Source organism: Scyliorhinus canicula, chromosome 4 (assembly GCF_902713615.1).
Source record: "Scyliorhinus canicula chromosome 4, sScyCan1.1, whole genome shotgun sequence".
Classification (NCBI taxonomy): Eukaryota; Metazoa; Chordata; class Chondrichthyes; order Carcharhiniformes; family Scyliorhinidae; genus Scyliorhinus; species Scyliorhinus canicula.
In genome coordinates, this window is record NC_052149.1 from 23,206,215 (window position 1) to 23,230,914 (window position 24,700).

At 45.4% G+C, this 24,700-nt stretch overlaps 2 protein-coding genes across 4 annotated transcripts in view; both read right to left on the reverse strand.

Moving 5' to 3' along the window:
• Window positions 1-21,333, reverse strand: part of bcar3 (BCAR3 adaptor protein, NSP family member) — a 47,173-nt gene extending 25,840 nt beyond the window's left edge. The window contains exons 1-2 of one of the 3 annotated variants that reach the window (XM_038793861.1): window positions 19,605-19,902; window positions 513-641 (exon numbers count right to left, since the gene is read on the reverse strand). In XM_038793861.1, coding sequence (XP_038649789.1) covers window positions 513-641; window positions 19,605-19,685 — 210 coding nt within the window. In that variant the 5' untranslated portion in view covers window positions 19,686-19,902. Of the gene's footprint in view, window positions 1-512; window positions 642-12,441; window positions 12,520-19,604; window positions 19,903-21,306 lie in introns of those variants that run through there. The other 2 variants (XM_038793863.1, XM_038793862.1) reach the window with 2 other exon arrangements.
• A 1,692-nt stretch (window positions 21,334-23,025) lies between these two features.
• LOC119964121 overlaps window positions 23,026-24,700 on the reverse strand; it is a 153,886-nt gene continuing 152,211 nt past the window's right edge. Inside the window, exon 6 of the mRNA XM_038793426.1 lies at window positions 23,026-23,115. Within this exon, the coding sequence (XP_038649354.1) occupies window positions 23,026-23,115 (90 nt within the window). The remainder of the gene's footprint in view (window positions 23,116-24,700) is intronic.

The window sequence follows — 24,700 nt, forward strand, 5'->3', positions numbered from 1 at the left end:
TAAACTGAGCCTAATTATACTGGCTGTTTGTTATACTCTTGTCTTCAATACTGAGTCCCTCTGAGAGCCAAATAGAAAGAAGCATTCGCCTGGGATTACACAGAGTGCCCAAGTTAACACCACCCGTGTTCCTGGTGAAGACCAGATTAAACTCCAGAAAAATTACCTCGAAGCGATCGGGAAGGCTTCTAATTTGCTGCGAAAAGGCAAAGGGCAATTTTGGTTTTACGTGATCATGCTTTTTCATTTATCAACCAGCATAAAGCATTGTGAAATTGGGGTTCTGGGGAAAATGATCTCATCACTTATATTGAAGTAATCAGGGTTAAGTGATACTATAAAGTCCAGACCGACTCAAAACCATACGGAATCTCTGGAGGAGTCGTTTAGGGAAAATATCGTCTCATTTCTGTGGTAATTTCTAGCAGCACTATGCAAAGAATTCAAATAAACAATCACAGCTCAAAGGGAGGTAAATGGCGCAGTCCTGGTGGAAAGGCCCAGCAGCGTACCTTCCTGGGGATGTGGCCGTGGTACCAGGCATGACTTCGGAGGTCTTCGCTGTTTAACTTCAGCTCTTCCTCCAGCTCCTTCCGCAGTTTCTCAGGTGTTGAATCCATAATGTACCTTTCCTTTGAGAACTGAAAAACAAAAGAGGCAAAGCATTAAAGAGTCAGCCAGAATCCTTCCATCTAATTCTCGTTATCTTCGGGGCAATGGCTCCTCACTTCAGTCGGACACTCTCCTCAAGCCAGCCTGGGATCCAAAAGTGCAATTCCCATTTTCCAGCTAGTGCTTTGCCCGTCCTTTTTAATCTGGAATCAATAGCCACAGGAGATTGTGCTGGGTCACACTGTTAATGACTAACAGTTGGCTATACCCTGGCTTCGATTAGGCTAATGCTCTGGCATCAGACACTAACTACTCTGCTCACTGCTCTCCTACAGGAGAGCATCTGTTCCCAAGCTGCTAATGATGTTCTTTTATTGGCACTTTGTTGACTTAATTATATTAGTTACAAAAAATTAATTTCCATCACTGCATATTTCAGGTGTTATTGTAAACTCCGTACAAGGCTCTCAAAAAATCTGCTTTGATGCCACAAAGGTTTCTTCGCCCACGAGCAACTTTACATGATTCTGACATTTGCTCGGAGATGTAACAACTGAAGCTTATATCCATGCTCTTGTTGCCTTATGCCATGGAAGGAAGGGAAGAAACAGAGCAAGAAAAAGGCACATTCAATCCCTCAAACTAAAATCTAAAACCAATTGTGTGAATAAACATAGCTAATTTTAATTGTATAAGTGTGTTTAAATACATCGATATACACTGTTTATATATCTGTGTATGTATGTGTGTATATATACACACACATATATAATATATATATGTGTATGCATATCTGTGCATGTATATTTGTATGTATATCTATGTATATATATCTATATCTGTGTATGTATATCTGTGATTATATAGCTGTGTATGTATATATATATATATATATATATTGTGTGTATGTTTTTGTGTATATATATCTGCATATGTATATGTTATATATATATATGTGTGTTTGTATGTGATATATATATATATATATAAAAATGTGTATCATTGTATATATATCAGTATGTGTTTATGTGTATATATATATATGTGTATATATATTGTGTGTATATATATATCTGTGTATGTATATCTGTATGTATACATATATATCTATGTTTGTGTGTATGTATATCTGTGTGTGTATATCTGTGTATGTGTGTGTCTGTGTGTCTATATCTGTATATGTGTGCCTGTGTGTATATTTGTGTGTGTGTCTGCGTGTATATCTGTGTATGTGTGTATATCTGTGTATGTGTGTGTCACTGTGTGCGTATCTGTGTATGTGTGTGTACATCTGTGTATGTGTGTCACTGTGTGTGTATATCTATGTGTGTGTGTGTGTGTCTGTGTGTGTATATCTGTGTATGTGTGTGTCACTATGTGTGTGTATCTGTATGTGTGTCTGTGTGTGTATATCTGTGTGTGTGTCAGTGTCTGTGTGTATATCTCTGTATGTGTCACTGTGTGCATATCTGTGTATGTGTGTGTCTGTGTATATATATCTGTGTATGTGTGTATCACTGTGTGTATATCTGTGTATGTCTGTGTGTGCATATATGTGTATGTGTGTCACTGTGTGTGTATATCTGTGTATGTGTATGTCACTGTGTGCGTATCTGTGTACATGTGTGTCTGTGTGTGTATATTTGTGTATGTGTGTGTCAGTGTGTGTGTGTCTGTGTGTGTACATCTGTGTAGTGTGTGTCACTGTGTGTGTATATCTGTGTATGTGTATATCACTGTGTGCGTATCTGTGTATGTGTGTGTCTGTATATCTGTGTATGTGTGTCAGTGTGTGGGTGTCTGTGTATACATCTGTGTATGTGTGTCTGTGTGTGTATATCTGCGTATGTGTGTGTCACTGTGTGTGTATATCTGTGTATGTCACTGTGTGCGTATCTGTGTATGTGCGTATCTGTGTGTGTATATCTGTGTATGTGTGTGTCAGTGTGTGTGCATCTGTGTATGTGTGTGTCACTGTGTGCGTATCTGTGTATGTGTGTGTCTGTGTGTATATCTGTGTGTATATCTGTGTATGTGTGTCTCTGTGTGTATATCTGTGTATGTGTGTGTCACTGTGTGTATATCTGTGCATGTCACTGTGTACATATCTGTGTATGTGCATATCTGTGTGTATATCTGTGTATGTGTGTGTCAGTGTGTGTGTACATCTGTGTATGTGTGTGTCGGTGTGTGTCCATCTGTGTATGTGTGTGACTCCATGTATATCTGTGTATGTGCGTGTCTGTGTGTACATCTGTGTATGTGTGTGTCTGTGTGTACATCTGTGTATGTGTGTGTATGTGTGTACATCTGTGTATGTGTGTGTCTGTGTGTGTACATCTGTGTATGTGTGTCTGTGTGTATATCTGCGTGTGTGTCTGTGTGTATATCTGTGTATGTGTGTATATCTGTGTATGTGTGCGTCTGTGTGCATATCGTTGTATGTGTGTGTCTGTGTGTATATCTGTGTGTGTGTGTGTCTGTGTGTGTATATCTATGTATGTGTGTACATCTGTGTATGTGTGTGTCAGTGTGTATGTGTATATCTATGTATGTGTGTACATCTGTGTATGTGTGTGTGTATATCTATGTATGTGTGTATATCTGTGTATGTGTGTCTGTGTGTATATCTGTGTATGTGTGTCTGTGTATGTGTGTGTCTGTGTGTATATCTGTGTATGTGCGTTTGTGTGTATATCTGTGTATGTGTGTGTCTGTGTGTATATCTGTGTATGTGTGTGTCTGTGTGTATGTCTGTGTATGTGTGTCTGTGTGTATATCTGTGTATGTGTGTCTGTGTGTATATCTGTGTGTGTCTGTCTGTGAGTGTATATCTATGTATGTGTGTATATCTGTGTATGTGTGTGTCAGTGTGTGTATATCTATGTATGTGTGTACATCTGTGTATGTGTGTGTGTGTATATCTATGTATATGTGTATATCTGTGTGTGTGTGTATTTCTGTGTATGTGTGTGTATATCTGTGGATGTGTGTGTATATCTGTGTATGTGTATATATCTGTGTGTGTATATGTGTGTGTGTATATCTGTGTATGTGGGTATATCTGTGTGTGTGTGTGTGTATCTATGTATGTGTGTATATCTGTGTATGTGTGTACATCTGTGTATGTATGTGTGTGTGCATATCTATGTATGTGTGTATATCTGTGTATGTGTGTATATCTGTGTATATCTATGTATGTATGTATATCTGTGTATGTGTGTATATCTGTGTATGTGTGTATATCTATGTATGTGTATATATCTGTGTATGTGTGTATATCTGTGTATGTGTGTGTGTATATCTATGTATATGTGTATATCTATGTATGTGTGTATATCTGTGTGTGTATGTATATCTGTGTGTGTGTGTATCTGTGTATATCTGTGTATGTGTGTATATCTGTGTATGTGTGTATATCCATGTATGTGTGTACATCTGTGTATGTGTGTATATCTGTGTATGTGTGTATATCTGTGTAGGGTGTGTATATCTATGTATGTGTATATATCTGTGTATGTGTGTATATCTGTGTATGTGTGTATATCTGTGTATGTGTGTATATCTGTGTATGTGTGTATATCTATGTATGTGTGTATATCTATGTATGTGTGTATATCTATGTTTGTGTGTATATCTATGTGTGTATATCTGTGTATGTGTGTATATCTATGTATGTGTGTATATCTGTGTATGTGTGTATATCTGTGTATGTGTGTATATCTGTGTATGTGTGTATATCTATGTATGTGTGTATATCTATGTATGTGTGTATATCTGTGTATGTGTGTATATCTGTGTATGTGTGTATATCTGTGTATGTGTGTGACTGTGTGCCTGTGGCCTGATTTGTTATTGAGCAATAGGAGTGATTCTAATTCATGAATGCAACTTCCTCTCCATTACGATTAATGAGCTGATAATTCACTTACGTTTAGTGATCAATTGAACAAAATATCAGGGCAACACGGTGGCGCAGTGGGTTAGCCCTGTTGCCTCACGGCACTGAGGTGCCAGATTCGAACCCGGCTCTGGGTCACTGCCCGTGTGGAGTTTGCCCATTCTCCCCGTGTTTGCCTGGGATTCGCCCCCACAACCCAAAGATGTGCAGGGTAGGTGGATTGAACATGCTAATTTGAAGTTAATTGGAAATAATTGAATTGGGAACACTAAATTTATTTTTAAAAATTGAACAAAATATCAGAGTGGACCAATGTTTGGCTTATTATTACTGCTTGGTTCATTTTGGACCAAAAAAGAATAGAGTATTTTCTAAATGGAAGGTTCGGTACTGTGGGCGTCCAAAGAGATTTGGGAGCTCTGGGTGCATAGATTCTTAAAATGCCAGGAACAAGTGCAGAAAATAATCAAAAAGGCTAATGGAATGCTAGCCTTTATATCTAGAGGATTGGAATATAAAGACACAGGGGTTAAAATCATAAGACATAGAAGCAGAATTAGGCCACTTGGCCCATCGAGTTTGCTCCACCATTCAATCATGGCTGATATTTTTCTCATCCCCATTCTCCTGCCTTCTCCCCATAACCCCTGATCCCCTTATTAATCAAGAACCTATCTATCTCTGTCTTAAAGATACTCAATGAATTGGCCTCCACAGCCTTCTGCGGCAAAGAGTTCCACAGATTCACCACCCTCTGGCTGAACAAATTCCTCCTCATCTCTGTTTCAAAGGATCATCCCTTTAATCTGAGATGGTGTCCTCTGGTTCTAGTTTTTCCTACAAGTGGAAACATCCTCTTCATGTCCACTCTATCCATGCTACAGCAATACAAAACTGGTTAGACCCCACTTGGAGTCACTGTGAGCAGTTCTGGGCACCACACCTTAGGAAGGATACATTTGCCTTGCAGGCAGTGTGACACAGGTTTACAAAAATGATACCTGGACTACAGCTGTTAAGTTACGAGGGGAGATTACAAATTAGACCTGTTTTTGGTAGAATTTAGAAGATAAGGAGTGATCTGGTTGAAGTCTTCAAGATATTAACAGGGAAAGACAGGATAAAGATAAACTATTTCCACTGGTTGGTTCTAAAATTAGGGGACACAGTCTAAATATTAGGGCCAGACCATTCAGGAGAGATGTTAGGAAAACTTCTTCACTCAAAGGGTGGTAGAGGTTTGGAACTCTCTCCCACAAACAGCAATTGAAGCTGGAACAGTTGCTAATTTTAAGTCTGAGACAAACAGATTTTTGTTAAGCAAAGGTGTTGAGGGATATGGGCCAAAGGCAGGTGTATGGAGTCAGGCCACAGATCAGCCGTGATCTCATTGAATGGCGGGACAGGCTTGAGGGGCTGAATGGCCTACTCCTGTCCCTATATTCCTATTTGTCATTCCATCTCTGCTTTTATTCTAATAACGCAATGTTTGCAAGAGTTATTCTATCTTTGTCACCAGCCTTTTGGGAAGCATGCAACTGAAAAGTTACTGACAAAAGACAAAGGATGTGGTGGCAAGAGGAAGTTCACCAGATTGATTCTGGGGATGAAAGGGTTGATGTACGAGGAGAGATTAAACAGTTTGGGGCTAATACTCTCTGGAGTTTAGAAGGGTGAGAGGAGATCTGATCGAGGTATATAAAATACTAAAAGGGATTGATAAAGTAAACATAGACCAAATATTCCCCCTTGTGGGGCAATCTAGAACAACAGGGCACGGTAGATTTAGAACTGAGATGAGGAGGAACTACTTCTCGCAGAGGGTGGTGAATTTGTGGAACTGGCTGCCCCATGGAATCCCCATGGAGTGCGATGGAATCCGAGTCATTAAATGGTTTGAAGAAGGAGATAGATATATTTCTGATAAAATAAAGGGGTTAAAGGGATATGGGAAACAGGTAGGGAGGTGGATTTGAGACCAGGAAGAGGTCTGCCATGATCTGATTGAATGGCGGAGCAGACTCGAAGGGCTGAATTACCTACTTCTGCTCCTAATTACCATGCTCTTACAGCAGCAAAAACAAAGTCAACTTTCCTTTCCTAATAACTGTGGTTGCATCTTCTATCTGATCCTGTGTGTACCAGATTTCACACCCACTTCCCAACAGCTTCATCGATTTAAAGGGGAACAGACTGCAGATTTCTCTCCTGCGTCACTTTGTTATCATTTGCCCACATAACAACAGTCAGTATACTTCAAATAGAATTTATTCCCTGTGGGGCTTCTCTGAAAGATGTGACAAGGCTGTGTATTTGGAAACACGGAGCCTGAAATTCTCTCTGTCTCCACCATTGCTTTGGCAGGAAGGGCACATAATCTCAAAAGAAATGAAATGAAATGAAAAATGAAAATCGCTTATTGTCACAAGCAGGCTTCAAATGAAGTTACTGTGAAAAGCCCCTAGTCGCCACATTCCGGCGCCTGTTCGGGGAGGCTGTTACGGGAATATGGTTGGTTGACGGTTTTTAACCTGGGCATTCCTCTCGTCTGCTGAAGTTACAGTGGAAGATCCGGAGTACCACCCCCCTCGCACCCGGAACCCCCACCCTATTGGAATTATTTCCAAACCAATTCCCATCTTCCCTTATGGCTTCCTCCCTCAGATGAGTAGCCCATCATGGGCAGGTCTTCCATCTAACTGGCGAATCGAACTTTCATTGGACTTTGAATGCCGAGATGTCTCCCAGAACGGGACACGGGATCTACCCAGAACGGGACACGGGATCTACCCAGAACGGGACACGGGATCTACCCAGAACGGGACACGGGATCTACCCAGAACGGGACACGGGATCTACCCAGAATGGGACACAGGATCTACCCAGAACGGGACACGGGATCTACCCAGAACGGGACACGGGATCTACCCAGAACGGGACACGGGATCTACCCAGAACGGGACACGGGATGAAAGCGGGACACGAATCTCCCTGGAATGGGACACAGGATCTCTCTGGAATGAGACATGGGATCTTCCCGGGATGGGACATGGGATCTCCCCAGAATGGGACATGGGGAGTCAAGCAACCGAACCTGCAAGAATGCTTTCAATAAGACTTGGCAACTCAACTTATATAGATGACAAGGGAATAGTGTAGATGGACTTTAGATTGGTTTCACAGGTCGGCGCAACATCGAGGACCGAAGGGCCTGGACTCCGCTGTAACGTTCTGTTGTTCTACCAGACATGGGTAAGTGACAAGTTAGCCACCAAATCCCCATCCCTACCACCACCAAGCATAACTAACGTTCTGCTAATGGCCCAGTGGGTTGATACATTGTAAGATATATATGGAGTCCTCCAGAGAACAAAAGATAAGAAGAATATCCCAACAGTGACACTTGGTTTGGTTACAAGTTTGAATCATAGAATGCTACCAAACAGTAAGTGCCCATTCAGTCCAACGGCTTATCCTGGCTCTTTGAAGGAGCTTAGTTTTTGTTTTCTATTTTCTTTAAGAGAAAAGGAAGAATTGAATTGACATAATGGAATTGACGTAATGAAATTGACATAGTGGAAAGCCACCCGGAAACCACATTCATACACAGGCCTGAAACTCCAATGCCCATGAATGAATTAAACTCAATAAAGGTGTCCTGGCACTATGGTGCCCTCCAGTGGTACTCCAAGTGCCCAAGTTATACATGGAAATCCCACTAGATAGCACAGAATTCATCGAATGGGCTGCAGCTCATTATCTTTTCAAGAGTGACCAGGTTGGCCCTGCCAAGGACATCCACATCCGGAGAGTAAAAGAAAAATGATTTAGATTGATTTATTTATTTTCTAAATTAATTTACGGGATTTGGATGTCGATGGTTAGGCCAGCATTTATTGTCCATCCCGAGCTGCCCTGCAGAAGGGGGTGGTGAACTGCCTTCTTGAAACGCTGTAGTTCCTGAGGTGTAGGTACACCCACTGTGCTGTTAGGAGGCAATTCCAGGATGTTGCCCCAGGGACGTTGAAGGTGCGGCGATATATTTCCAAGTCAGGGTGGTGAATGACTTGGAGGGGAACCTCCAGCTGGTGGGATGCACAGGTATTGCCACAGCCGCTCACCAATTTCAAATCAATCAATTAAAATTAGATGCGAGAACAGTCTGTTGAGTCAATATCTCCTTCATTAGAATTTTAAAAAACAATTTTAAGAGAATAAGCTGCCTCAATTCTATTCAAACTATTACGAAGTGCAGCACAGAAACAGACTGTTCAGTTGAACAGGTTCCTGCTACTGTAAATTCTGACACTCCTCTCTGTCTGAGCCCCATCCTCACCCCTATATCCAGCACCCCACCAAATCCACCTACACAATTCACCTCAACCACTCCCCGATTCCGCATTCTAACCACACGCTATGTTCAAATGTTTCTTCTAAATTCCTCACAGGCTTTATTGGCGATTCGTATATTTATGGTCCCTAGTTGGACTCTCTCGGCCACAGGTGGAAACATCTCCTCTACAACTAGCCTTTCACAACTTTGAACATGAGGTCACCCCACAGTCTTGTCTAGACACAGGCTTGACCTGGCAGATACCTAGAGGTTGTTTCCCCCTGACTGGGGAAGCTAGATCAAGGCCGGGGGTGATGTGTTGGGTACTCTGGATCTGTGAAGACTGCGTTTACCTTAGCAGCGATATAGACAGGCTGCCAACACTTGTAATAGTCCAACACTATTTTATTAAGCTAGGAACTGTTGAACATACTTTCACTGTGGGTCGACACTATGTTAGATTAACTGAAGACCTATGCCTATCCTAACCAGTCTATACTATCAGCACATGGTGAAGGTCTGTGCTACAAGCTGCGAGCTCTGTCCTTCTCAGAGGCTGCATCCCGAATGAGCGGGAAAACTAGTGCCCTCTGGCTTTATAGTGACTGGCTGCTGTGTTGTGTGTGTTGATTGGTCTTGCAGTGTGTCAGTCAGTGTGTGTCTGCAACATTATATACTGATGTGTATATTATGACAGGGGGAGGGAGGAAGAAGCAACCTCGGGTTAAGCAGTCGATCGATTAGCGCTGAGGTGAGGAGAAATTTCTTCACTCGGGATTGTGAATCTTTGGAATTTTCCATCCCAGAGGCTTGTGGATGTTCCATCGTTGGGTGGATTCAAGACGGATAGCAATAGATTTAGGACTTCTCAGGAGTCCAAAGGGAATGTAGAAGTGGACAGGAAAGTGAGGTTGAGGTACGAAATTGAGCAGTGGAACAAGCTCCAGGGGCCTAATGCTGCTCCTATTTTGTTTTTAAATGTTCTTATGTTCAGTTTGAAGATTTACAGCCACAGAAAGTGAGAGAGTACAAAAGCTCAGGAGGCCCGAGAAGGTGAGATTTATTTAGTCAACTTAAAGTAAAGACCACAACGCAGCTTACAATTCAAAGACCCAGTCGGGACTACCAGGCGTGTCGGTCCCACTCCAGGCCGGCTTTTAAAGGGCGGGTTTACGAGCCCCAACTGGGTGGAGCTCCGCCCACTAGCGGGGAAGCTCGTATTCTACCAGTCCGATGGGGACATTGATCGATGTGTCCCCGTGAGTCTCGGGAGGGTTATTATAGCGAGGAACTGGGACTCTGAAGAATGCCAGTCAGTCATATTGATCCAAGTTAGTGGATTGTACAGAGCTCATCCAAAACATGTCCTAACTTCAAATCCCATTCACCCATCATCCCTGTGCACGCTGACCTACATCCAACCAGGCCCTACAACCAATTCTGGCTCTTCCACTTCTGGCCTCTTGTGTCCCTGATGATCTACCATTGGTGGCTGTGCATTCCAGTGCCTCAGCCCCCAAACTGTGGAATCCCCTTCCGACCTTTCCTCCGTTCTACCTCTCTCCCCTACTTTAAGACACTCCATAAAACCTACCAGTTTGACCAAGCTTTTGGTCACCTGTCCTAATAACACAATTTGTGGTCTGGTGTCACATTCCGATTGATAATGCTCTTGCGATGCACCTTGAGCTACATTAAGGGCAGCATACAAATCTTGCTGTTCTTAAGTCAGTTTATTGAATTGCTCCACAGCAAATGTAACTGACGATGACCACTGGTAGAATTCACTTTGTGCTGGGCGAGGGCAGTCAATTACAGTTACATGCCTACCTCCCACAGGGAGCAACCTCATCAAGGTTCAACCATGATCAGATAGAAAGAGGTTCATCTCCACATGCAACAGGAAGGAGATAATCCCTGGTGTATATTCCCCGACAAGTTGCTAGAACATAGCAATACACAAAATATAAAGAGTGCATGCAAACAGGGACTTAATGGGATCAGCCCCAGTGACAATTTGTTTTTGAGCTCAACAACACCTCATCACAAGGGCCAATGCAGCCTCTGAATGTTGTGCCATTGATGGATTGCCCCAGATTAAGACACTGGAAGATCGGTGGCTCTATTAGAGGGAAGGAGTCCATGTGAGAATGGGATAAACCAGTCAGCTCAGTTACTAAGGAGCGTTGAAGTACAGGTTACACTCCCTGAGTAAGTGCCAAGCTTCGGAACATGGGAAATAGTCTGATCAGCGACATTTGTAACGTATCAGTTAATGCATTCTTCTGAAAGTCCCCTGGTCACGGGCTGAATAAAATCAATGAGGACAGCTCTTCGAAGTCATTGACAAAAGACATGAGAAAAAAACCTTTGCACACAGTGAAAGGTCAGGATCTGAAATACACAGCTGGGGAGTGTGTAAAAGGCAGATTCAGAGCTTTCGAAAAAAGATGGGATAATTATGTGAAGAGAAAGGGTTACAGGTAAAAGGAAGGCCAAGGGGACTAGGTGAGTCGCTCTTCCAAAAAGACAACACAGACATGACGGGCTGAATGGTCTCTTTCTGTGTTGTAACCATTTGATGATTTCTGAGATTCTTTAGGATGTTCTCCATCAAGTTGTCCGGGTTTGACTGCTGTCTGTTCAGTAACCACAGATTAGGCCCCTCTCCATTTCTCTGGGTTTTTTTTTTAAAGAACAACACAGATAAGTAACTGGGAGACACATTAAAGTTGAAAATTCTAAAAGCCATGGATAAAGATTTTGAACGCAAGTGTTCCCGCTCTGGAAAGGATCGAGAACGAGTGGGCTCAGATTTCAGGTGATTTGCAAAAGAAGCAAACGTGACGTGAGAAAAATCTTTTTCACACAGCGAGTGGTTTGGTGTGGAATGCACGGCCTGGAAGTGTGGTGGAGGCAGGTTCAATTGCGACAATCAAGATGATTAGACGATAATTTGATTAGAAACAATGTGCAGGGGTACGGGGAAAAGGCAGGGGAACGGCACTGAGTCATGATGCTCGTTTGGGGAGGCTGACAATGATGGGCCAAATGGCCTCCTTCTACACCGTAACGATTCTGTGATTTTGTGACGAGAAGAGGCAACGTCCTCACACAGGGATGTGACGCTCTGGAATTAATTCCAGAATTAGTGGTTGAGGCAGAAACGGTCAACATTTAAGGTTAGATTAGATGAGTGGCTAAAGAATAAAGGATTACATGTAGGATCAAGCCCGAGATCAGGTGTAATGCGTGCACTTGTCAGTTTGGATCTAGTATGGCTCTCAAGTGGGGACCATGAATTGAGTTCAACTTGAATTGTTTTTTGGAACAAGCAAGGAGATGGATAAGGGGCTTGTCCTGCCCACTCTGCGCATTGGCTTTGTAACTCTGAGAAAGGAATAAAATTGAGAAAAATAAAGAATAAAAGGTTAAAGTGGTATGGAAACAGTGGTGGGCGGGGCCTAAATGCTAAGAAAGGCTGCTTGAACTGAGCGGCTCATTTCAATATCGCAACTTCAACGAATTTCTTTGGGGAGCATCACATCCAAACTCAATTCTGTATTCGGCCAATGCCCCACACGCACTTACTCACAGGAGGGCTCACTAAGCAGCCACAGGAGTGGAAATCCAGGCAGATTTTTATTTTATCCCTCATCCAGAGATGATGTGGTGAACATTGGTAGCGCTGGCTGCGACGGAAGGACAAGTGACTCAGCACAGACCTTACTGCTCCTTACTGCATTGACTTACTGAGCCCTGGGGGAGACACCAGTGTGAATACTTAATCAGGTGTTTCGTATCCTGCATCAGAGAGTGGGTATTAATTTAATCACATGTACAAGTGGTGTTCTAATTGATGTTTGCTCACATTGATTTACTGCTGACAATTTCCTGTGGTTCTATTATCTGTGTCTTTTGATACCAGTTGCTGCTCTAATTAAAAGCCTTCACCCTCCCATGGAATAGATCAAACATCACAATCTGCTGGATAAACGTGTAAGATTGGAGCCAGAGAGCCATGACATTAGTTTATGTATCATAGCAGTCCTGTCACTCGCTGTAACAAGGCAGCACTGATTTATACATTCCAAAGAGAATCAGGGAAACTGGCCATTCAGCCCTTCAACTCCTCACACGTGCTCTATCCACAGGTCAGTGTCTAATCTTGCTCTCCATTCATGTCATGTAACGTATTATGTAGCATTTCCCAATGCTGCCATTTTAAAATAAATAAAAATACTATTTTGTACTTGTAGCCCAGTACACCTCAAATATATTAGTGTGCCAGTGTTCTTGGCAATGTTGTTACAAAAACGTAAGATCATACGAAATAGGAGTGGGCCGTTTGACCCATCGAACCTGCTCTGCCATTTGACCCATCGAACCTGCTCTGCCGTTTGACCCATCGAACCTGCTCTGCCGTTTGACCCATCGAACCTGCTCTGCCGTTTGACCCATCGAACCTGCTCTGCCGTTTGACCCATCGAACCTGCTCTGCCGTTTGACCCATCGAACCTGCTCTGCCGTTTGACCCATCGAACCTGCTCTGCCATTTGACCCATCGAACCTGCTCTGCCATTTGACCTATCGAACCTGCTCTGCCATTTGACCCATCGAACCTGCTCTGCCATTTGACCCATCGAACCTGCTCTGCCGTTTGACCCATCGAACCTGCTCTGCCGTTTGACCCATCGAACCTGCTCTGCCGTTTGACCCATCGAACCTGCTCTGCCATTTGATAAGATCGTGGCTGATCTGTTGTGGCCTCCACCCAACCTGCTGCCCTGTCCCCCCATAACCCTTAACTCCACTTTCCTGTCTGCCCCCTCGATTCGCTTGACAATCAAAAATCTGTCTCACTCAACCTTGAATATATTCAATGACTCATCCTCCACTGCTCTCTGGGTCTAATGGCCCTCTGAGAGAAGAAATTCCTCCTCATCTCCATCCTAAGTGGGAAGCCGCTTATTTTTAAACCATGCCCCATGGTTTGAGGTTCCCTCACACACAAGAGGAAACATCCTCCCAGCCTAAGCCCTGTCGAACCCCCTGAGAATCTTGTATGATCCAACAGAGATTGACCTCTCATTCTTCCAAACTCCAATGAAAATAGGCCCAAGCTGCTCAACCTTCCCTTTATAAGCCAACCCCTTCATCCAGGAATCTGCTCAGCGAACCTTCACGAACTACTTCCAAATCAATGTATCTCTCCTTTAAACAAGGAGATCAAAACTGTACACAGTATTCCAGGTGGAATCGCATCAATTCCCTGTACTGTGGTAGCTAGACTTGCCTACTTTTATAATCCATCACCCTTGCAATGAAGGTCAACATTCCATTTGCCTTCTGAATGACTTGCTGTACCTGCATGTGAACGTTTTGTGATTTGAGTATGAGGACACCCAGGTCTCTCTGACTCACAGCTTTCTGCAGTTTCTCTCCATTCAAATAATATTCCGCTTTTCTGTTCATCCTACCAAAGTGGACAACCTCACATTTTATTCCATCTGCCAAATTTGTAGCCACTCACTTAACCTACCCATATCCCTCGGCAGATTCTTTGTATCTTCCTCACAACTTGTTTTCCTGCCTGCCATTGCATCTTCAGCAGATTTGGCTACAGTAGTCATTCCCTTCATCCAAGTCATTAATATAGATCATAAATAGTTGAGGCCCCAGCAGTGATTCCTATGGCACTCCACTAGTTACAGTTTGTCAAAGACCCGTTTATTCATACTCTCTGTTTCCTGTTAGTTAGCCATTCCAATATCCCTGCCAACATATTACACCCAAAACCCCGAGCTCATTAACATCTAACAGACTTAGGAGGCAGATGTGCACCATTATAAACTGGATGATACACGAGTCATCAGCCAGTTTCACATTTCGACATTCATTTCCACTGACAATCATGATGTGTCCCCAATCCTCTTCCAGGAGTGCGATTAAGTTACAGTGTAAATGGAAAATAAGGTTAGAGTCTATTGCTGTTAGGATCAAAGCAGAGTGGGAACGCGGAGATCAAAGCAAAATTAAAATGGTCCAGCTGTTGTAAATCTGAGCAAATGACTCGTGCCCTTCTGTATTTCCACAATGATAACATGTGATTAAGTAGCCGCACTACACTCTGCTTTTGATGGAGGTTCAGCTGTCTGTAATGACTGCTTGCTCCATCTACAAATACAGGTGAATCTGAATGCCAGACAAAATACATCCAAAACACAGCATCAGAGAGCTCGGGTGCCTCACACTCTTTACCATCAGGTGTGTGCTCCAGGGCATAGAATTTACAGTGCAGAAGGAGGCCATTCGGCCCATCGAGTCTGCACTGGCTCCTGGAAAGAGCACCCTACCCAAGGTCAGCACCTCCACCCTATCTCCATAACCCAGTAACCCCACCCAACACTAGGGGCAATTTTGGACACCGAGGGCAATTTATCATGTCCAATCCATCTAACCTGCACATCTTTGGACTGTGGGAGGAAACCGGAGCACCCGGAGGAAACCCACGCACACACGGGGAGGAGGTGCAGACTCCGCACAGACAGTGACCCAAGCCGGAATTGAACCTGGGACCCTGGAGCTGTGAAGCAATTGTGCTGATCTGCATTATTTTAACACCAGCGTTTGAACCTTTTTTTTTAATGGTTTATATAACACCCTAAGGAGGCTGAGGGGTGACCTAATCGAGGTGCTTAAAATTATGAAAGATTTCGATAGAGTGGATACAGGGAGATTGTTTTCTCTTGTGGGGGAGAACCAGAACTCGAGGTCATCAACATAAAATAATCACCAGGAAATCCAATAAAGAATTCAGAAGAAACCTCTTCACCCAGAGAGTGGTCAGAATGTGGATATGTGGAATGTTAGATATTATAATCAAATTGAAGTAATCAGTATTCTCCCTCAGTTGTAACCGGAATTATCACATATGTAAGATAATAGTTATTACCATAATTCTCTTTCAAATGCTGCATCCATAGAAGTGAGTCCACTTGAAAAGCTTATATTGCTACCACAGGCTATTAATGATCGCTTATTGTCACGAGTAGGCTTCAATGAAGTTACTGTGAAAAGCCCCTAGTCGCCACATTCTGGCACCTGTTTGGGGAGGCCGGTACGGGAATTGAACCTGCGCTGCTGGCCTTGTTTTGCATTGCAAGCCAGCTGTTTAGCCCGCTGAGCTAAACCAGCCCCAGTTGAAGCAGATATTATAGATGCACTTAAGGGGAAATTAGACAAACATATAAGGGAGAAGGGAACAGAGGGTTACAATATAGGTTTAGAGGAGGGAAAATGGGAGGAGCCTCGAGTGGAGTATGCCAGTCTGGACTTGTGGGCTGAATGGCCTGTTTTTGTGATGTCCATCCTCTCTCATCGAGGATTTAAGATCTTAGTTTTCTTGAAAAAGGTAGGGTGAAGCAAGTTTGCAGAAACAATTTAACGGGATCAATAGCAGCAAAGCAGCTCCACATTGCCCTAGAATTGCTTGTGTGAAAGAACACCTCAGAGCACCTGACCAAAGGAATGGACAGAGTGTTCGGATTCTAAGAGTGGAGACCGAGAGACAGAGGTTTGAATTTAGAGATATTCAGCTGTGACGTCCCCACTGCCGGGGGGATTCCTGTCCAGACCACATGTCAAGCAGTAACAGCCCCAGCCTGTGAGTTTTTGCAGATTAATGTAAAACGGGCAGAAAGTCAGCAGTTTGGAGGCTGCAATGGGAACAGCGAGGTGGTAAGTCTATCTCACAGCACCTCATCTCACCTCTCAGATACGATTCAAATCGCTTCACATCCAGCAAGAGACTCTGTAATGGAATCTCTGATGTAACGTGTTCGCATCCCTTAGGGGGCTTTCAAATGTAGAGAGAGGAACACAAAATGAAATGGTCTGGGAAGAGAATCCCAGAGGATTGAAGAGAGGTGGCCACGTTAGACAAACAGCAATCCAGTGTTGCAGGCTGGGATATTGAACCGGAAGAAAAGTTTTCTCGAAAAGGGGACAATGGTGTGAAGGATTGGGAAATGATTCCAACAAGGATGATACCAGAACTGAGAGGTTATAACTAGTGGGAAAAATTGGAAAGGCTCAGCTCCTTTCTCTAGGCAGCACGGTAGCATGGTGGTTAGCATAAATGCTTCACAGCTCCAGGGTCCCAGGTTCGATTCCCGGCTGGGTCACTGTCTGTGCGGAGTCTGCACGTCCTCCCAGTGTGTGCGTGGGTTTCCTCCGGGTGCTCCGGTTTCCTCCCACAGTCCAAAGATGTGCGGGTTAGGTGGATTGGCCAGGCTAAATTGCCCTTAGTGTCCTAAAAAATAAGGTTAATGGGGGTTGTTGGGTATAGGGTGGGCTTGAGTAGGGCGATCATTGCTCGGCACAACATCGAGGGCCGAGGGGCCTGTTCTGTGCTGTACTGTTCTAATTCTAAAAAAAAAAGAGAGGGTTGAGGGGTGACCCAATAGAGGCCTTTGACCTAGTGTGGCATCAAGGAGCACTGTTAAAATTAATGATGACGGGGATTGGGTGGTTAACTCTCCACTGGTTGGAGTCATGCCTGGCACAAAGGAAGATGGTTGTGGTGGTTGGAGGTCAATCATCTCAGTCCCAGGGCATCACTGCAGGAGTTCCTCAGGGTAGTGTCCTGGGCCCAACCATCTTCAGCTGCTTCATCAATACTTTTCCATATAGTAAGAAGTAGAGATTTTCACTGATATTACACATTGTTCAGTATCATTTGCAACTCCTCAGATACTGAAGTTGTCTGTGTCTGCATACAGCAAGACCTATGAAGAATGCTCAGTTTTGGGTTGATAATTTACAGGTAACAGCTGTACTATATGAGTGTCAGGCAATGACTATGTCCAATAGAGAGAATCTAACCATTACCACTTGACATTCAATGGTATTACCATTGCTGAAAACCCCACTATCACCCCCCTGGGGATTACCACTGACTGACTAGATGTATAAATACTATGGCCACAAGAGCAGGTCAGAGGCTGAAAATTCTGCAGAGAGTAACTCACCTCCTGTCTCCCCAGAGTCTGTCTACAAGGCCCAAGTTAGGAGTGGGATGGAATACTCTCCACTTGCCGGGATGAAAGGGCAAATGGGGAACCAGCGATGGAGTTGGATGATCAGCCATGGTCATAATGAATACCAGAGCAGGCTCAAAGGGCCGAATGGCCTCCTCCTGCTCCTATTTTCTATGAGTGCAGCTCCAACAACACTCAAGATGTTGAACAGCATCCAAGACAAAGCAGCCCACTTGATTGGCACCCCATCCACAAACATACATTCCCTCCAACACTGGTGGAGTGTCTACCATATCTACCAGGTGCAGGTGCACAATATTCCAACATTGGCCTCACTATGAAGTAGTGAATGTGCTGGGAAAAGCTGCAAATCCTCCACAGAGCAGCACTATCGGGCAATCTGTCCGGGAGAAGTTTCCCCCACTGGTCCAGGGTCATTATGTGAGTTTACATCTGACCACTGAACTGGGACTCTCCCTTCCTGCCAATCTGTAAACTAAAATCCAGCCTGTCCTTCATATCTCCCACTCACACGGAGCTTTCAAACCTCAAATCCCATGGGGGGCGCGGGGAGGGGGGTCATTAAGACGGTCATTTTTTTCCTCTGTGGGGCTGGGATCTGTTGACAGAAACTGACATGAAAGCGACTCAGACTCTGTAATTCAGCCAGGGGTTTCAGCACCTCGTCATTTCTCAATTCAGTCCCAGGCTGGGGTGGACAAGGTGGCGTGGGGGGGGGGGGGGGGGGGATCTTGTTGCGATTTGGGTTCGGGAAAGCCAGAAGTGGCTCTGTCAGACAAAAATAAATAAATAAAAATAATCGCTTATTGTCACAAGTAGGCTTCAGTGAAGTTACCGTGAACAGCCCCTAGTCGCCACATTCCGGCACCTGTTCGGGGAGGCCGGTACGGGCAATTGAACCGGCGCAGCTGGCCGTGCTCTGCTTTACAAGCCAGCTGTTTAGCCCACTGTGCTAACTCCACAAAGGGAGGTGTTCAAATCAGATCCAGAAATGGATTCCTCAGATTCTCGGCCCCCAGAGTAAAATTGCAACAACGTCAAATTGCTAAAAGCCTCAAGACGCTCCTTTCCCCAATGAATCACACATTCAGACTCCAGATGAATCAATGCTGACGACACAAACGCCTAAATATTTATTTTTAAACGATTGGGTTTGTTTTTGAAAAGCAGGCGGTTTGCATCTGGGTTATTTTCGGCCCATCGACCTCATTCCTGAACATTTAAAAAAATACAAGGCAGCCTGGATCCAAGACCCATCGGACACTAATAATACCCCAAACACTGTGTCCGCCAGAGCAGCTGCAACTGAACCCAATGGAAAGTTCCCATGACAACCTCTCCAGTTATTTTAAGTCTGGCAAGTCGCTGCCAAGCTGTTGCACATTTGCTGAACTGGGTCCCAGACATGGAGAGAGAAAGGGTCATTTCTTTAATACACTTCCTAACTCACCCTGGGCGCTCCGGGAGGCTCCCAGTCAGCCTGGAGTTTGGGGAGCCGGGGGTCACAGGAAAAGGAAACTTTCCACACAGGACAAACCGCCATTCACAAAACCATTGCTGTGTAATGTGAAATACATCGCCCAGGGCACTTTGTACTAAACTCCAGCAGCTTGGAAAGAGAAAAGTTGTACAATATATTTTGCCTCTCCGAATAGTTCATTAATTGCTGATTCCTGTTAAGAATTCAAGTACATACCTTGACTCCAATGTAGGAATTCCTATAGAAACAGCACAGGGCTGCCGAGACAGCCCTTAATATACTACACCTCCCAGTCATTTTCCAAGATGTGAAGTCCGCTATTTCTGTTCAACACACACACACACACACTGACACAGGAGGAGGTTTCCCGGACTAGACTAAAACATTATACACAGTGTCTCGCAGCTGGAGGCAGCTCCATCACTGGCAGCTCGATCTTTCATTTCCCCAAGTGTCCAGGGAGCTCTTTCCCCTCACACTGACAGTCACAGCAAGACCCTGGGGTCCTCCCTCGCACACTCCCCTCAACAGTCCATGTATGGAGAGCCGGCAACTGCTCATTGGATCCCTCCCCTCGCACGGCACTGGGAAAAAGACTTTCCAGAGTCTGGGAAGAAGCTGGGAGCGGAGCTGAGCAGCTTCAGTAGGGGAGTCGCTCACTCACACTCTGCACTCCCTCCCTCACTCTGCACTCCCTCCCTCACTCTGCCCTCCTTCCCTCACTCACTCTGCCCTCCCTCCCTCACTCTGCCCTCCCTCCCTCACTCACTCTGCCCTCCCTCCCTCACTCACTCTGCCCTCCCTCCCTCACTCACTCTGCCCTCCCTCCCTCACTCACTCTGCCCTCCCTCCCTCACTCACTCTGCCCTCCCTCCCTCACTCACTCTGCCCTCCCTCCCTCACTCACTCTGCCCTCCCTCCCTCACTCACTCTGCCCTCCCTCCCTCACTCACTCTGCCCTCCCTCCCTCACTCACTCTGCCCTCCCTCACTCACTCTGCCCTCACTCCCTCCCTCACTCTGCACTCCCTCCCTCACTCTGCACTCCCTCCCTCACTCTGCACTCCCTCTACACTCCCGCCCTCACTCTGCACTCCCTCACTCTGCACTCCCTCACTCTGCACTCCCTCACTCTGCACTCCCTCCCTCACTCTGCATGCACTCCCTCACTCTGCACTCCCTCACTCTGCACTCCCTCACTCTGCACTCCCTCACTCTGCACTCCCTCACTCTGCACTCCCTCTACACTCCCGCCCTCACTCTGCACTCCCTCACTCTGCACTCCCTCACTCCCTCCCTCACTCTGCACTCCCTCACTCCCTCCCTCACTCTGCACTCCCTCCCTCACTCTGCACTCCCTCACTCTGCACTCCCTCATTCCCTCCCTCACTCTGCACTCCCTCCCTCACTCTGCACTCCCTCCCTCACTCTGCACTCCCTCCCTCACTCTGCACTCCCTCCCTCACTCTGCACTCCCTCCCTCACTCTGCACTCCCTCCCTCACTCTGCACTCCCTCACTCTGCACTCCCTCACTCTGCACTCCCTCACTCTGCCCTCCCTCACTCTGCACTCCCTCCCTCACTCTGCACTCCCTCCCTCACTCTGCACTCCCTCCCTCACTCTGCACTCCCTCCCTCACTCTGCACTCCCTCATTCCCTCCCTCACTCTGCACTCCCTCCCTCACTCTGCACTCCCTCCCTCACTCTGCACTCCCTCCCTCACTCTGCACTCCCTCCCTCACTCTGCACTCCCTCACTCTGCCCTCCCTCACTCTGCCCTCCCTCACTCTGCCCTCCCTCACTCTGCCCTCCCTCACTCTGCCCTCCCTCACTCTGCCCTCCCTCACTCTGCACTCCCTCCCTCACTCTGCACTCACTCCCTCACTCTGCACTCACTCTGCAGAGATGAGCTGCTTACCTGATGAACCATGATGAGGAATCTTTCTTCCCTGCAGTGTCTCCAAGGACAACACTGCGTGGTGAGGTACAGCCCGACTGTGACTCCCACAGGTAACATTAACACTGAACGTTAGGTCGGAATACCTGAAGCTTCAATCATTCTGAACCATTGACTCATCCAAAATATGTAGATGCCACCTCACCCCATGACACCCTCCCGCTGATGAAGCAGCACATGGCTAATGCATTGGATATAATATATATATATATATATATATATATATACAAGCAGCATGCACATTAAACAGCAGCGAAACCTAATTCCATTCCACAAACTGCGAACAGAATGAGCTATCCGAAAAATAATCACTGCTAAAAATTAACTCAACCCCACCAGCTTCATACTTTACATTTTTCTTCAAAGTAATTATTGACACAGCGAAGAAGGTTGGGTTTCAGCAGAAAGGGAATCCAGGTATCTGTAATTATACAGCACGTTCACAGTAAATAAAAATCAGCCAGATTCCTAAAAGGCCCCCAGTGATTGAATGTGTTACTTTGATGGGGGGGGGGGGGGGGTCAATTTTTACTTTACCCCCAGGTTCTAATCTCTTGTGCCACGATGTGTGCCATTCTTTTGCCGATAGGAGTGACAGATCAGCTGCTCTCATAGGGTGGTTAGCACTGTTGCCTCACAATGCCAAGGTCCCAGGTTCGATTCCCTGCTGGGTCACTGTCTGTGCGGAGTCTGCACGTTCTCCCTGTGTCTGCGTGGGTTTCCTCCGGGTGCTCTGGGTTCCTCCCACAGGCCAAAGATGTGCAGGTTAGGTGGATTGGCCATGCTAAATTGCCCTTAGTGACCAAAAAGGTTAGATGGGTTACTGGGTTATGGGGATAGGGTGGGCGAGGGCTTAAGTAGGGTGCTCTTTCCAAGGGCCAGTGCAGACTCAATGGGCCAAATGTCCTTCTTCTGCACTGTAAATTCTATGATTCTATGACCCGGGTTCAATTCTGGTTTCGGATGACTGTCTGTGTGGAGTCTGCATGTTCTCCCCGTGTCTGCGGGATTTTCCTCCGTATGCTCCGGTTTCCTCCGAGAGTCCTAATCCGGTTCCCTCCTAGATTAGATGGGATTATGGGAATACGGGGACAGGGCGGGGCAGTGGGCCTGGCTAAGGTGCTCTTTTGGAGGGTGGTGCAGACTCCTTGGGCCAAATGGCATCCTTCTGCACTGTAAGGATTCAGTAGGGAGTCTACGAAATACAGTTCAAAGAGAGTATCCCATTATCTATCCGACACATAGTGAAACTCTTTCCATCACCACCACCCCATCTGTCTGATGCTTGAGTGAATATTCTGCTGTCCAGCTAACAGTTGTAGTAACTCTGAGACTTTTACTGATCTCTACCTAAATTCACATTCCACCAGCTTTCGTTTATTCCCCTCATTACCCTGAGACATATAAACATATGAATTAAGAGCAGGAGCAGACCATTCAACCCCTCAAGTCTTTTCTGTCATTTGATAAACTCACAGCTGCCTGCCCTTTGACTCCTGTGGACTGAGCTCACTGGAGGACATGGTCCCAGGCTGACAAATACTCTCGGGAGTGCTGCATTGTCAGGAGTGTCACCTTGCAGATGTTCCTCACCGGCCTCTTCAAGTGAATGCAAAAGATCTCAGAGCGCCATTTGGGGACATTCGGGAGTGGTCTGGTGTCCTGGTAAATGGTGACCCATCAACCAAACATTATCAAAGCAGAATAACTGGTCATTGCTCTCATTGTTGCATATGGGGTCTTGCTGTGTACAAATTGGATGTTGGTTGCCTACATAATAACAATCATTACACTTTAAAAGTAATTAATTAGCTGCAAAGTGCCTTTGGTGGGAAAGGGTGTGGGCGGGGGGGGGGGGGGGGGGGGGGGGGGGAGAGAATAGTATCTTGTGGACATGAAACAGAGTAGATATGGCAGACTGTAGTTGAGGGGTTGAGAATGAGGTACCATAGATACAAAACTAAATACAAGAGAACAGAGCCAGGAACAGCAACATCTTCACACTCACTGAGGTCAGGCTGTGGGATTCATTCCTGAGTAGAAGCTCTTTCTACGTTGAAGGTTAGATTGGTTGGTTGAATGGAGGGGCAGGGTGGGTAAATATAATTCAACCTATTTGTTTCTGTGCAGTGCAAAGGTCAGGTTTGTTGGGCTAAATGTCTATGTTGTAACTTCTATATATTCCTATGGACCATAATAAACAGAAATGAAATGCCCTAGGGAAGGCATTCTTGGAATGAATGAATCATTCTTCTAAAATGTTAAGAGCTCATTGCTGTATATATGGATGAGATTATTATTCCATTATTCTATTACACAAGGCAGTCTAATATCAGCGTATTTCCTTGACGGCACCTCCTAAGCATTCAATCTCTACCATCTAAGTCAAGGACAAGAGCAGCAGATACAACAGAACGCCACAACCTCTACATTCCTCTCTGACCCGCGCGTCCTGCTTTGAAAGCAGATCACCTTTTTTTCAGCATCACTGGGTCAAAATCCTGGATCTCCCTTCCCAGCAGCACCATGAGGTTACCTACATCACACGGGCCAATCGCGGTTCAAGAAGGCGGTTCAACACCACCATCTCAAGGGCAATTAGGGGTGGGCAATAAATGCTGGCTTAGACAGCGACGTCCACTTTCCCGGAATGAGAATAGAAACTTGCAGCATCACAGCAACCGAGGAATTTCATACTTTGATTCCGATTTTGACGTGATTAGGGTATTATCGTGTAACGCGGCAAACCTGATCTCATCATTGGGGTAGGTTACAATTGACCCTACTTTGTTAGTCTGGGCAACTGACTGGCTTTCAATTTCCAGAGGCAGAGACTGCTTTGCATTCCAGATTAGATTGCTTAGGTGGATGATTGAAAATGGCTCAGAGTGAATTGGGGAAGCTGGTGGGTAAACGTCATGAGGACTGTTTGCTCATGTGGAGTGTAAAGGTTGGTGGAATGTTGTCTTGAAGCCAATTCAATTTCAATTTATCCCATTCACCTCCTGCACTTCCTCTAGGGATGATAATCAGTGAAGAGCTCGATGGGTTAGAGGCAGACCGAGTGGAAATCCAAGGAATTTCTCACGACTGATTCAATCCCATTTGACGGGTTAGGTCAATAGTGGCTCGGGGCAATGGTGGCGTTGCGGTAATGAGCTGGTAATCCAGAGCTCCAGGTTAATGCCCTGGAGACCACCCCATCATGGCAACTGGTGGAATTTAATATCTGGAATTGAAAAGCTAGTCGCGGTAATGATGACAATGAAACTATCAGTGATTGTCATAAAAAATGGTTCATTGATGACCTTCAGGGTTGGAAATCTGCCATCCTTACCCGGTATGGCCTACATGT